General features: G+C 40.5%; 1 protein-coding gene across 7 annotated transcripts in view; it reads right to left on the bottom strand.

Annotated features, from left to right (window-relative positions):
* Positions 1–298: 298 nt before the first annotated feature.
* The window catches only part of HOOK3 (hook microtubule tethering protein 3), a 90,350-nt gene continuing 76,230 nt past the window's right edge, over positions 299–14,418 (bottom strand). For 6 of the 7 annotated variants that reach the window (XM_030470456.1, XM_030470457.1, XM_030470459.1 and 3 more), the window contains 2 exons: positions 13,262–13,398; positions 299–4,048 (listed from right to left, as the gene is read on the bottom strand). In XM_030470456.1, the coding sequence (XP_030326316.1) occupies positions 4,033–4,048; positions 13,262–13,398 (153 nt within the window). In that variant the 3' untranslated portion in view covers positions 299–4,032. Of the gene's footprint in view, positions 4,049–5,948; positions 13,399–14,418 lie in introns of those variants that run through there. The other variant, XM_030470461.1, reaches the window with a different exon arrangement.

Genomic DNA, 14,418 nt, shown 5'->3' with positions numbered 1-14,418 from the left:
GGCACTGAAGCAGCCCAGGTGTAGGTGTGCATGGTAGAGAGACCATTTCCCCCCCCATCTATTCTGTAGTGCATCCCGAGTGATCCTAAGTAAGTCCATTGAAAGGCAAGGTTTGTATTATCTGTGCTATTCCCATTCCACAGAGGACCCTGTTACCATGGACTGACTGGCTGCAGCAGCCCCTAACAGCCCCCAGCAGCTCACAGAGCAGAACAGCACTTGCAGGCTCAAACCCACAACACCATGGTTGAACTGCGCATTGGCCTCTGTTCATAACCAAGTGAAGGAAAACCAAGCATTTACATTTTATATAAGCGTTTATTTACAACTTGTTTAACAACTGTACACTCTGTCACCTTGGAAGCATTAGTGGATTTGATTGGGAAAAAATATTCAAACCTTTTGATTCCAATGAACATTACTGACATTTTTTTTTCTATATACAGATATGTATATTGATGCTGCTACCATGACAGTCTGGTAGTTACACAAATCATGGATGAACTGAAATGGGAAAGTAATGTTTTGACACTCCTCTAGGAATCAATTCGTTTACAGAAAATATATCACTGGCAACTTCACAAACAGTTATTTTGATAATTGGTCAACACTTAATTCGGGACTGTCAAACAAGCTGCTATTAAGAAAGTAAAAGAGTTTTCTATGCAGCACAAACAAAGTTAGTATATCAGAGACATGCTGGAGATCACCTCTGAGTTGTGAGCTCGCGATCACTTTGCGACAGAGATGCTCGGCTCATCTAACCCAAGTGGCCAGCTCACTCGCTGAAAGCTGCTGACTGTACCCAGCACCTCTGTTGCTTGAGTGAACTCAGACAACTTCAGTCAAGCTAAACACACTTACATACAAATGTCTTCAGGCTCAAGAACAACTGATATCTAGTCTCTAATTTGCACAGAGCACTTGGAGAAATGAGGTACTGCTCGGCTTCATCGGGATGCTCGTGCAGGCGGGTGCATGAAAACAGCCATCCCCTCCCGCCTTGCACGGCGCCGACCCGGGGCCTGCACCCAGCCTGGCCTGGGGCTGGTGCGGCCCTGGACCAAGCAGCACTTGGAAATGAGAAACAATCTGTGCCATAACACCCAACAGAGAGGAGTTCTTCCACTTGCCCCAACACGTAACAAAGGGGTCAGTGGCGAGGACCTGGAAAGACAAATCCTTCAGCGCTTTGCTGGACTCAGTCTGATGAAAGTGCTGCTGCCTCTCTGCTGCAGGAACAGCCTCCTAGTCAGCACCAAACCCAAGATCCTGCCCGCAGGTCATAGAATCATAGAATCATAGAATCGTAAGGGTTGGAAAGGACCTTAAGATCATCTAGTTCCAACCCCCCTGCCATGGGCAGGGACACCTTGCCCTAAACCATGTGGCTCAAGGCTCTGTCCAACCTGGCCTTGAACACTGCCAGGGATGAAGCATCCACAACCTCCCTGGGCAACCCATTCCAGTGCTTCACCACCCTCACTGTAAAGAACTTCTTCCTAATATCTAATCTAAACTTCCTCTGTTTAAGTTTGAACCCATTACCCCTTGTCCTACCACTACAGTCCCTAAGGGAGAGTCCCTCCCCAGCATCCTTGTAGACCCCCTTCAGATACTGGAAGGCTGCTATGAGGTCACCACGCAGCCTTCTCTTCTCCAGGCTGAACAGCCCCAACTTCCTCAGCCTGTCTTCATATGGGAGGTGCTCCAGCCCTCTTATCATCCTCGTGGCCCTCCTCTGGACTCGCTCCAACAGCTTCATGTCCTTTTTATGTTGAGGACACCAGAACTGTACGCAGTACTCCAAGTGGGGTCTCACAAGAGCAGAGTAGAGGGGCAGGATCACCTCCTTCGACCTGCTGGTCACGCTTCTTTTGATGCAGCCCAGGATACGGTTGGCTTTCTGGGCTGCAAGTGCACACTGCCGGCTCATGTTAAGCTTTTCGTCAACCAACACCCCCAAGTCCTTTTCTGCAGGGCTGCTCTGAATCTCTTCTCTGCCCAGCCTGTAGCAGTGCCTGGGGTTGCCCCGACCCAGGTGTAGGACCTTGCACTTGGCTTGGTTAAACTTCATAAGGTTGGCATCGGCCCACCTCACAAGCGTGTCAAGGTCCCTCTGGATGGCATCCCTTCCCTCCAGTGTATCAACCGAACCACACAGCTTGGTGTCATCGGCAAACTTGCTGAGGGCGCACTCAATCCCACTGTCCACATCAGACTTCACTGTCCCAGGTCCTGGCGGACTGGGAGACATATCCCCCTCCGGAAGTCTTTCCGGACCACTGTCAGCCACAGCACCTGGCAGCCACTGGCTCCCCTGTCTGGTGTGGGATCCAGAAGAGAACATGCCACACACTTCTCACTGGGATCTTAATGCTTATTCCCCACCTCTCTTGCATGGTGTGCCTGAAGCCCATTCCCCCCTGCCCTTCCCTGTGCCGGGTAGCACAGTCCCTGCCGTAGGGGACATGACCTGTCTTTCCCCAAGTCATTCTGCACAATGCTGGTGGCGCAGAGGGCATCAGGACCCCGAGGGTTGAACACACAGCTCAGCCCAGGATCTCCCTTGATGGGCCAGGGATGAGGCTTGCACTGTGTCCTGTGCCTAGAAGCGACTGCAGAGACCTGCAGACACGCTTCTCAGCATGGGGGTGCTCGTGGAAACAGGGCTGGTGGTTGTGCTACTGCCTGAATAAGCAGAACAAGCAGAGTATGTATGTGTTTATGTTTTTGCAGGATTAAGATCCAAGTGAGCAAGAATGGGGTTTCTCTAGAACTGGATTTAAACCAAACCACTTGCAGTACTCATCATTCAGGCTTTAGATTTTCTGGCAAGTCCTATGGCTTAAAAGCCCCCTCATCCATTCATTACAGACTAACTCCTACACAATAAACCTCTTAACATACAACACTACAGCACTCCCTCGTCTTCTGAATCTTGCCAGTACTGGATGCCCAATACAAAACAAAGATACAGTAGTACAAATGTGCAGATATTTAAGAATATTAAATAAGCAGCTTTTTAAATTAATATAGGCAGTACAAAGCATTTTGAGTTACACTGTCTACATATGGCATATTCATAATACAAAGAAAAAGACAAGCTAGTGCAATTGGAAATCAAATAGCTAAGACTGCGATAAGAAGAAATAAAGAAAAATAGTACAGGTGAAAGATACAAGATCCAAATAATTATAAACTGGCAAGGAGAGTCTGCATAATACTGCAAGTGTAGGCGGCTTTCGTACTTATCTCCATTCAGTTCTTTCTTCAGATTGTTTTAACAATTGTACACAGACTGAAAAGAAAAAGAAGTTTCTGAAAGAAACTGACAACACGGCAAAAATGTAGAGAGAAAAATACAACAGCCACAAACTACTGTGTATATACATAGTGAGGAAGCAGGCAGTGTCTGTGAACAAAATATCGCCCAGGGAGTTTGCCTGGCTCGGAGATCTGCAGATGAACCTTGCCTCGTTTTCTAAGGAAGATGGGATGGCCAAGCAGCAATTCATTAGTAATTTCTCCCGGTAAAACACCTCCTTCGCTTTACTTTAATTATGTAAAGACTCAAAGTGGATCCTTTAAGGGTGCAGGCGCTTTGAAATTTTAACAGTAACCAAAAGGCATTTTTAGGAATATTAAGACTAGATTTTTGTAGTTCAGTATACGAAACTGTTGCAGGAATTCTGTGTGTTAATACTGTTAATCAGAATTCAATAAAGTGGGCAGGCAGAAGTAAAATGGAGAGCTGACAATGCTCTGTCAGTTTGCAGAATGCCTCCTGTTGAGTTCTGAATTTCCTCTCTTCTAGCCTCATAGGAGACTTTTTGTGAAGAGAAAGAGTAAATGGAAGTGGGAAATGGGAAAGCCACTCCCCAGGATGATAAGCTTCTCTGCAAGTAGATCTCCCTCTGAAATCAGATGGCCATGAGTCTTAAGTGTAGAACTGGTTAAGTTTTGGTTATGCAGTCTGGACAGAAAAGCAAGTCATGCACTGAACAGTCCCTGTTATAATAATGCTGCAGGTCATGCAACCACATCACTGCAAATAAAAGAATAAAGAAGAAAGTTAAAAAGCAGGTAAGGTATTACTGTTAAAAAAAAAAAAAACAGAGAAAACAGGAATTTTCAGAGCAGTTCAGTAAGGCTGTCTCTACTTATAGTTGGCAAATTCATGGAGAAAAACATTGCCAAAGCAACTCTTCAAATTAACAGGTTGCTAATGATTGGAAAGAACAACAAAACAGCCTTCAACAATATGTAAATGTAGACACAATTCAGACAAATTTAAACAATTCTGATTAAAGTCCTTCAGGGCACCATTCTCAGCTAACACGGCTATGGAAACTAGGTTTACACAGCGATGAAGAAGTCTCAGGCACTCCTGCTGTCTGCAAGTACAACAGTTAAAAAACCAAAGTAATATAAAGTCAAAGGTGCCTGCCCAATACTGCGTGTGATTAGATACTAAAAGGCAATCAGGGCTGTAATGACCCTGCCTGAGCCTTTGAGCACCACTGAAGTTTTTAAGTGTCTGTATTTCATCAAAGCTCATCCTGCATGTGATGTTACAAGAGCACCACTGCCGCCCTACACCAGCAAGTTCTGTTCATGCATGCAAATACAGGTTTGAATTGCAGGAAAATGATACGTGTTCTTGTTAAAATAAGCTGAGTAGGAGCCACTGAGCAGCCCACGGAGCATGCCACAATGCTGTGGAAGTGAATACAAGTTTGGAAGAGAAGTGGAGAGGTTGGCATATTGCTCCATCTGTTTTGATGCACCTTCTTTCTTGGCCAATGCAACTGAAACGGAATGCTTTACTAACACAGCTACGGTGCTTTCAGCTTCCCCAATTAACACAAGTAACCCCACACAGCAAGGCACAGCACAGTCTGCTCGTTCTCATTTTCACACTGCATTCGCTGTGACAGTATAAAGGGGAAAATAGCTTCACCAGACTGAATTCAAAGCGTGCAAACTGTTTCTCTCCCCACTTCTCCCTAGTATTGCACTGGTCAAAAACGATTCTAAGAATAGGTTCTGTGACAGGAAAATGAGGTTAAATAGACAAGGAAGAATATTTATAACTAAACTCAAGGACTTATTGCAAAATATCTTTCTGCTGCAAGTATGAAGCTTGTGTATCCCTCTTTTTCTCCTTCTGATTCACCAACCCAGAATACTAACCATAGCTGAACCCCCCCATAGAAACACATAGATATAAATCAAATGGAATAAAAATTTTAAGAATTAACACATTCAAAGCAGACTGCAAAGGTGTATTGTGAGTAATCACTGTCTGTTAAGCCTGCTTGGCACTGCTTGGGAGCATAAAGTTACAGAGTTCATGATTAATAATATGAAGATTACTGTAGTTAGTCTATAAAAAATTAAAAGTTCAAGCTACGTAAGCATGTATCCTACTGTGCATAAATGAATACAGAGTCTTCTCCTTTAGTCTCACCTGGCTATTACTTAGTTCACACTTTTTATTTAATAGCACTTCACGTGTCCTGTTGCACATAAACAGAAATGACATTGTAGGTTTCTCTTTGAGTTAACAGTACTTTTGAGAGATCTTCTAAACTCAGTAAAGTATATTCTCTTTCAGGGATGCCCTTTTTCTTTCTTGTTCTAAAAAAATTATCTGTCACTTTCTTTCTCTTGGAGAACTCCTCAAAATTAATCAATATATTTGAAAGCTACGTATTGAGGCAGCAACACTTCAGGAGACAACAGAGATGTGAGATGTGAGGTTAAATTCACTCAGCACAACCTGTCATTACTCCTGCAGCATCTTCAGAAAGAGGCAGTGTATGCAGCAGATGATGTCTCTATAGAGGAGCGACATTCTCTTATTTCCTTCCCTTGCCAGTCCAAAATATTCCAGCTATAAGTGAAGGCTTGTTGCTAGCTTGGGGGATTATTTCCTGGTGAGGTGTTTCGCTTCAATATTCAGTGCCTCATCCCATTAGCTCTACTTCATTACAAGTAGACGGATGTGGCAGACGGATGTCTAACCACTAACAAGTGGTTATCCATCCTTTAAAATCTTCCTTAACTTCTTGCTGTCCTGTTGTGTTTTTTCAACACACAGAAGTGATTGGGACAACTCCAGCACATCGAAGCTTCGGAAAGAATGTCAGCCTTTTTCACTAACCTGTGAAAGCCAGCTCTGGAGGTACCTACCAACACAACTGCTCAGGCAAGTCAGATCTGATGCAAAAACTCCCAAACCAAACCCAGCCACATGACCTCTCTGAGCAACTACTTTTTTCCTGTTCAGACTACATTTGGCCCTAAAGTGGTCCAGGCTTTCTGTAGTCAACAATCTGCTGTCTGTAAGCAGGATTCTGTAACATAATCACCAAAGCTATCAGAGTCTACTCATTTTCAAGTCTAACACTAACACTAAATATTTCTGCCAAGATTCTGTTTTGAAATAACTGACTCCAGATTTTTCTTCCTGCAGATTTCCTAAATTCATTACTCACTGGCTTCTACTGCTGAAGTTTGTTTTTCTTTCTGCATCTATTCTCTGACTTCTTCGTGGAAGAAGACATATGTCTTCTTCTACGTTGTCTTCTTCGTGGTGCTTGCTTTAGATTTTTGAGAGGAGCCTTTCAACATACCATCTTCCAAAGCTGTATTAACACCACTTTGCATTTTTATAACTCTTACAACTACAGAATAAAAAGCAGAGTATAAATTCCAAGAACTGTGGCCTTCTAATATTCAGCTTATAACTATTCCAAGATTTCACTGATACTGCTAAATAAAAGCTTTAAAATCTCTCTTGAAATCACAGATACCTCCAGGAAATAGGTTTCCTCTCTTGCCTACTAATCTTTTGTGAGAACTATAATCTCTATATATAATTTATAATTTAAAATGACATAATGAAGGCTATATGCAAATCCAAATAAAAAATCTGATGGTCTCACAACAACTATTTCATAAGCCCATAAATATTACACCACTTGGGATTTCCTCTTAAAATTCTGCTCACTTTTCATGATCATGCTAACAAAACAAGCATGTTAACATGTTAAGAACTGGCCTTCGTGTTGATTTCCTCTTCCCAAAGTTGGGGATAACCATTAGGGATTCCAGTTTCATTTGCAGAATAAGTTATCCTATACCTGTGGAAATACTTGCTTTTGCAAGTAACATTAAAAAAACCATGTTCCCCTGTCTGAGATGTGATACTCTGACTTCATCTGATAATACAGGACCTCTCTAAAGTGAAGCAATGAATAAAGCCACCACTAGACAGGAAAGCCTTCCCAGCTTGCCTGGATTTCCCTCTATAAGCAGTATTTTCATGCTGTATGGATCAATTTCTGAGATCCAAAGCAACAAGAGAGCAGCAAGAAATTTTTATCTGACAAATGGAACCTGATTTCAGTCTGGTGCCGACACACAGTGCAAAGACAACTGAAGGATATGCACTTCTCTGAATTACGTTATACACACAGCACACAGCAAACAGCAGCAGAGGAAATTACTGATTTGCCACCAAAGCCAACTAACACAGAGAATGCAGAGATCTTCAGGACAGTCCTGCATTACTTCCGCAAGGCCTAAAAGTGAAGGTTAGAATCTTGGTTGTATTACAGTTAACAGTAAGACCATCCCTCAGCAACTAACAGATTAGGACTTCAATTGCACAGCAGTTATCATGAGCTCCTACTGATCTGACACCAGAACAATTTGTCTGAGAAGCTGCCTTGGCTATACGCCATTGCATCAATGCCCCATGAGACTGTATGGTTTGTTAAGTTTTCTAGAGCTCCTCAATCAACATTCACTCACTACCTAATTCAGTGAGCTGATACATTTAAAAAATGCATTTTGTGTCCCAGTGCTTCAATGAATCTACAAAAGTAAAGTCAAGCAAAAACAGAGGACAAAACTAGGTAAGTCCTCGAATACTGTGCAGTGAAGCTGGCAGCAGAGTCAAGATGTTCGGATTGCCAGAAGTCTGAGGTTGCCTTGGCTGATAATGATAGCTTTTGCCTTATTCACATAGGTAAAGCCTCTAACACTTAATCAACTGCAATTCAAAATTAATTAACGAAACAAAAAACCCAAACAGCTCGAAAAGCTCAGGTTCTATTGTTTTTAAATAAACACCAAAATGCAAAATGGTGAAAGATACTGCTCTTCAGATTTTTGCACTTAAATAATTACTTGCACCTGTCTCCAATCTTCAAACTGAAGAAATCATCCCTTATTTTCACCTACAACCTGCAGAGTCACTGACAAGCTGCTGCTTCACTGGGCTTCCCGAGGGAAGAAAGATCACAGCAGCAAGGGAATGCAATCAGTCATTTGAGGACACTTTCTTGATTCCTTGAAAGTGCAAACTGGAGGTATGGCTAGGATCCTACCTAGAATCTGGTATCTGCCACAAGCCACAAGATTTGGCTTGTGGAGATGTTCTGAGCAAAAGTGAGATTTGTTACTTGCTCCTACACCAACCTACGAGATAACACAAGATTTCACTTCTTTCTCCCAACGCAAGGCACAAAGTGGAAACACAGTGCCCATGCCAATACAGAAGGGAGCTGGACTGCTCAGATTTGGGAGGGGACACGTGTCTGGGCTGTGTGCAGTTTGTAAAGTTAAAAAGCCTCATTCACTGAATTTCTTGCTTACCTATCTTTACATTTACATTGTTTTATCAATTCACTCCTTCATTTTAATATAATGCTAAATGCGTCATACTCGAAGCACCAGCTAATAACAGTTGTTCAAAGAAAGGGTTTCTGAAAAAGTTTCTTTGTAAGTGCTTGACTTCCTGAGATGACATTTCAGTCATAATCCAGCTATTAAACTACTCTGTAGGTGACACCTCTGAAGTATGACTACTTGGCTACAGGAAAAAATACCACTTTAAAGTATTTCTTGACAGAGTAACCCCTTTTAGCTAGTTATTTGTACAATCCTGGTGAGGAAAATGCCTGCAAAATTTGCTGAACTTCATTTGGAGATACTGAAGTTTATCAACACAATATTACTGCAAAACACACAGTCCACATTCTACCTAAAACACATGTGCAAAAACCCATAAGAAGTCAGTACTGCATAGCTGACTTTGAGTGCAAAAAATACCTCCCTCATCAATCCTTGCAAAAAGTCAAAATGTTGGGCAAGAATAAAAATCTCTATAAAATAAATAAAATTCAGGTACTGTTTCGCTTCATAAGTAAAAGAAAAATTAGCCACATTCAGGACAGTCTTCCTCCAAATCACTAAAAGAAAATCAAGTGGTAACATTAAACTATTTTCCAAATACCAAACCTACAGAAAAATGTAGACAATTAAATCCACTAAAAAATCATTTCTGAAGCTGTTAAGTGGATAGTTTCATATACCAGGGAACTGAGGAGAAGCAAAAGCTACCTGCACATATCAAAATACTGAGGATCTTACCCAAGCTGCCAAATCCTCTTAAATTTTCTTGACAGCTGGCTCATCACTATTTAAGATCAACATAAAGCAGTAATAGGAATATTCACTGTTAATTTTTTTAGACACAATGAATGTAAAACTGCTGATGCTCCTTACCAGGAATAGAAAGCCACAGAAAACTTGCTGAAGCATTACTGCTATCTCAAATGACATCAGAACAGGTTAAAGATTGCCATTTGCTTATTTCCAAGAAAGATAATGAAAAGCATTTTGTAGCCATTATGTATTTATTTCATTTTACAATATATAAAGCTGTGTGCTCTAGTTGTTTATTTTCCTTCTCACTGTGGGTGGAAACTAGATTACCTCAGTTTTTACAGCATTTGGAAAATACACGTTACAATCCAAGTGGTTAGTGCTACCTACAAAGAAAATAGGGAACTTGAATATTCTTTTCTGTAATGTCTGATCACATATGCTAACAACTTAACTCTCCACAGAAGTATACAAACTGGACTGCACACATATCCTTTAAGACCTGAAGCTAAGCTTCTGCTCTGAATAATGAAAATATTTGTCCCCTTAACTGTTATCTTTTACTGGCAATAATTAAAATCTGTCAGAAATACTTTTCGTGGCAGATCCTTGGCACAGTGCTCAGGAATGTACTCTCATGAACTCTTCAGCTGTTTCATCACTGCCCTGGAGAACCTTTGCTCTTTAACCTCAGTCTGAAGGTTCTAGGGTGTTTTTTTTTTAGTGTATCAGGACAGGCTACAGCATTGGTTCAATAATTACCACTGCAACTTTGATGTAAATAGTCTTTATTGCCCCTGAAAAAGTGTTCCTAAAAGCGTTTTAGAAGTATGTAATGCACTGAGGGAATTCTGTCTTACAGGGTTGGGTTTGTTGTTTTTTTTTGCTTGCATTCTTTTATTACTGAAGATAAGACAAATAGCCAGCATTCACTGGTAGCTCATCTATACATGTGCTTATTCCCTGAAGTCACACTCTGAGCCCCTTCTTTTTCTTACTACCACACTACTTCGAAAGCTATATAACAAGCAAGGAAAATAATGAAGCTTAACCCTTCCTGTAAAGAAACTGTTCTTGTGAGAGAGAAGGCTTAATGATTTCACCAACTCCATTCATCCACACCCAAAGATTAAGAAATTATGTATCCAGTAAATAAAAGAAGTTAAATGCTCAAGAACAAGGAATGAAGTTCCTGGTGTTTACCATTAGAAGACAGAACAAATGACTTACTGGAACTGGATAGCTACAGTGGATATTTCTGTAAGATTGCAGTATATTTTTAGATTTTTATATTCAACACACATTCTGGCAAATATCAGAATTTCCACAAGTTTGAGAATTCTCAGAAGACAAAATGCTTGTTCTATCTTGTCTAACAATTACTATCAGCAACAGTAAAGTACAGACTCAATATTAGTCTTGTTTTGCTCTTTGATGCAATAAAATGAAACTATATATTCTTGAAAGGAATTACAGAGAACACTTCAATGTCTTATTTCAAGGGACAAGGAAAGACCAACCAGAACCACAAAGTAGAAGATAAAAGCTAACAACCATCAAGAAGTGAAGAAGCCTTGAGAGATAGGAAAGTAAAAGATAAAAATGAGGCTTCTAATCAGCATTTGTTCATCTCCGAACCGTCACTGGTATTTGCCTGTCATCAAAGCTTTGGAGGCAAAACAACAAAACAAAGGCTGAAATAATAAAGGCAAGTACTTTTATTCCAGTGTGCAGATTGTGTTCAAGTTATTTCAGACCTGCACAATTACTAGACAAAATTAAGAAATAAAACTTGCCACTAAGGTGCTAGTATTCTTTGCTTTCACAAATACGCTTTGGCAGTTTGGTAACAGGGTCAGCCAGATTAATATAAAAATGGAGCTTTAGGTATTCTCAGGTTCTTTTTCTTGGTGACATAAAATGCTGTAATCTCAAACAAGAACATCAAATTTCCTCAGAAGTGATTTTATTTGCTCCTGTTCACACATGCCACGTAGTAAAAAGGGTTCTTCAAATGACTAGAATGTATTGCACCATAAGATCAGTAAAAGACACCCCACAAACCGTGGTCATCTTGTTAGACAAGACATCTGAATTCTTGTCCCTTCAGCACTCCGTATGTCAGTAAAAGGCAACACGATTATCACCTCACTGAGTACAGAAATTGTCCTAGACAATTGTCCTAGACTTTACATCGTTACCTTTCTGCACAGAAGAAGAAACTTTCATTGTTTTATCTAACCTGGCAAGCATAGCCCAGACATCGACCTTCAGATGATTAATAAATTCAAGTATGCCTTCTCTCTAAAGGGATTTATGAAAGATGTTTTTACTTGGGAGAGCATTAAAATAAGGTAAAAGAATCTTTAAATCAGACTGCATGTATATGAGGGTCCAAACAGTCTCTAAATGAAAAATGTTTAAAACTGAATCACCACAAGATGTATGCATATGGAATTGTCAACCAATAATCAGGTCCTGTGTGTCAATTCTTTGACAAAAATGACAGGGAAAGTAAAGAATTAGTCAGCGAAAAAGTAGAACTTCATAGGAGCAGAACCTAAATTAATAGTATGGTTTACCATCCACCCCACTGATCAACATGAAAGTGCTACAACAAATGGCATACAATTAATCAGCTACATGCTAAAAAGGCAGTACAACAAAACAGCCAGTTTCCAACAAAGTCAGCAACAAACTCACCTGAAGGCACTGGTACCATTAATAAGGCAACTAATACAATTATACCCTGAATCAGTATATTAAAAGCAAGTCTTTTAGCAGAGGATGACAACTGGAATACATTAACATCAACAATATCAATCAGGGCCTTGATCTGTTATGTACTGTTCATCCATAATTATAAAATTTTGAAACAAATGTCCTTTTTAATGGATGATACAGTAGCATATCAGAGCATTCTAAACATTTCTCAATCTTTTTCTAGTATGTATTTAAGCTTACACTTGACCAAGAAGCGGAAACAAACCATTTGAAAATATTCAGCTCTGTCAGCAAAAGAGGTAACACCAGTAGGTAATACCCTGAAAAAAAAAAAAAAATCATCCTGCTTCCCTATTAAATGCCAAGAATAAGTGCAAGTCTTGTATGTAGGAGATTAAAAAAACCCCACTCAAAAAGCACCCCCAAAAATCCCAAAATGAAAAAACAAACAAGACAAAAACCACCCAAACAAGACAAAACCCCCCCAAACAAGACAAGTAAACAAACAAAACTAAACCCCACACATACTCCCCCCCCCATTTCTTTTTGCCATTGGTAAGTTTTTCACAATAACATTATATATGAATTTTGCATTTCTGTAATGAGTTATCAGCATTTTTTCTGAAGCAACAGGTTAGCACATGAAACAAAAAGCCGAATTCCCTTTGAACAAAGACAGTCTTATAAAGCATAACAACCTTATAGGCACAAATATATCAACTGTGAGAGGAAGTTTATATTGTTACACAGCCAGTATGAGGCTTTTCCTAAGAGACCATGCTTCATATCAGTAAGACTCTGTTACTATACAGCACTCCTCTAGATGTTTTCAAAACTTTGGCACATTCGAAAAATGCAAAGAGAAAGAGAGAGGTGGACTCCAAAAAATATACGCAAAGGGCATTACAGAACAATAAGAAACCATAATAAAGCCCTTTCCTGAAGTGTAAAATAATAGCAGTAACAAGGAAGAAAGAGAAAGGATGCTGGTTGACTTTTCTTGAATGTTGTCACTTGCAACAGAAGTGGCCTGGATCACAGGGCAGTTTTCTTTCAAAGGGCAAGGCATCTCTACCTTGCTGTTGCTGGCTGGACATGACCAGGGTAAGATCTCCTTGTGCTCGTGGCTTGCCTTTGTCTAGCCAGGAAGGACTGTCCTGAGCCTGTGCTAGCCAGTCTGTCTTCTGCTGCTTTTTTGTGCAGAGTCATCCCCTATAAACAAAGAGAAACTTCTCAATGAACACCAACACATAACACTGAACAACTTTACTCATTTACATTTTATTATGTCCTTCTTCACCAACATTGACTAAAGCTGTGTTGAATTTCAAACACAAAGCATCATATTTTCAAGGATAAAGCTAAGATATTCTTCCTGATTCTCTGTGTGCCTTTTTCTTCTGCCACACTGCCACCCCTTACAGTTTGGACTAAATGTTGAGAAGCAGGTCCCCCACTGCCCCAGCTCTGAACACACACATCTCCACATAAACACATAATAAATAGATGAGTCTTTTCCAAAGTGCTTCCCCTTCCCACCCTGCCCATCTTCAACATAGAAGAGTACTTTTCTTCTGAAAATAATTAAAGTATTGTCACCCTCTATGAAAATACCAGCTCATATGGCAGGAGCACATCTTGAGATAAAGTATGTTTTCAGCAGAAATAAATGCAAGAAGGAATTCAGAGAAGCTGTGACGGGCTGTGTAGGTGTGTACAAAAGCAGAGGCCAATTAGAGAAAGAAAGACACAGCCAAAATTACCAGTGCTTATCTTGAGAGTTCATGACAGGCCATTGAACCACAGCTCTTAGCTTACCCTTGTCTTTTGCTTGCCAGTGAGACTAATGTTATGAAATTGGTCACAGACGTTATTCTCTTGAAAATGCCTTCAATATTTAAAGGATTCAAACACTCTGCTCAAGGACCATTTTTGGCTTACTATTCATGGACATAACAACACAGAATAGCAAGAAGGAAACTCTTCCAATGGAAGACAGAGGAGGAATTTGCACTCTATGATCAAGCAGAATGAAACATCAACATTACACAGGATTCCTTTTATCTGAAGAGCAGTTTCAATGCAGACACACTCTGCCAAAGAGAAGTCTTGAACACGTTTGCCGAAGGCGAAAAATCTGCCAGCATACAGGCCCAGCAAAAGCTGTATGGCTGCACAGATCACTTTCTTATTATTTAAATAACTCAAGTGAGGGTCTTGCCCCATGCTCTT

This window comes from Strigops habroptila, chromosome Z (assembly GCF_004027225.2).
Source record: "Strigops habroptila isolate Jane chromosome Z, bStrHab1.2.pri, whole genome shotgun sequence".
Classification (NCBI taxonomy): domain Eukaryota; kingdom Metazoa; phylum Chordata; class Aves; order Psittaciformes; family Psittacidae; genus Strigops; species Strigops habroptila.
This window is presented reverse-complemented; position numbering and strand designations above follow the sequence as displayed.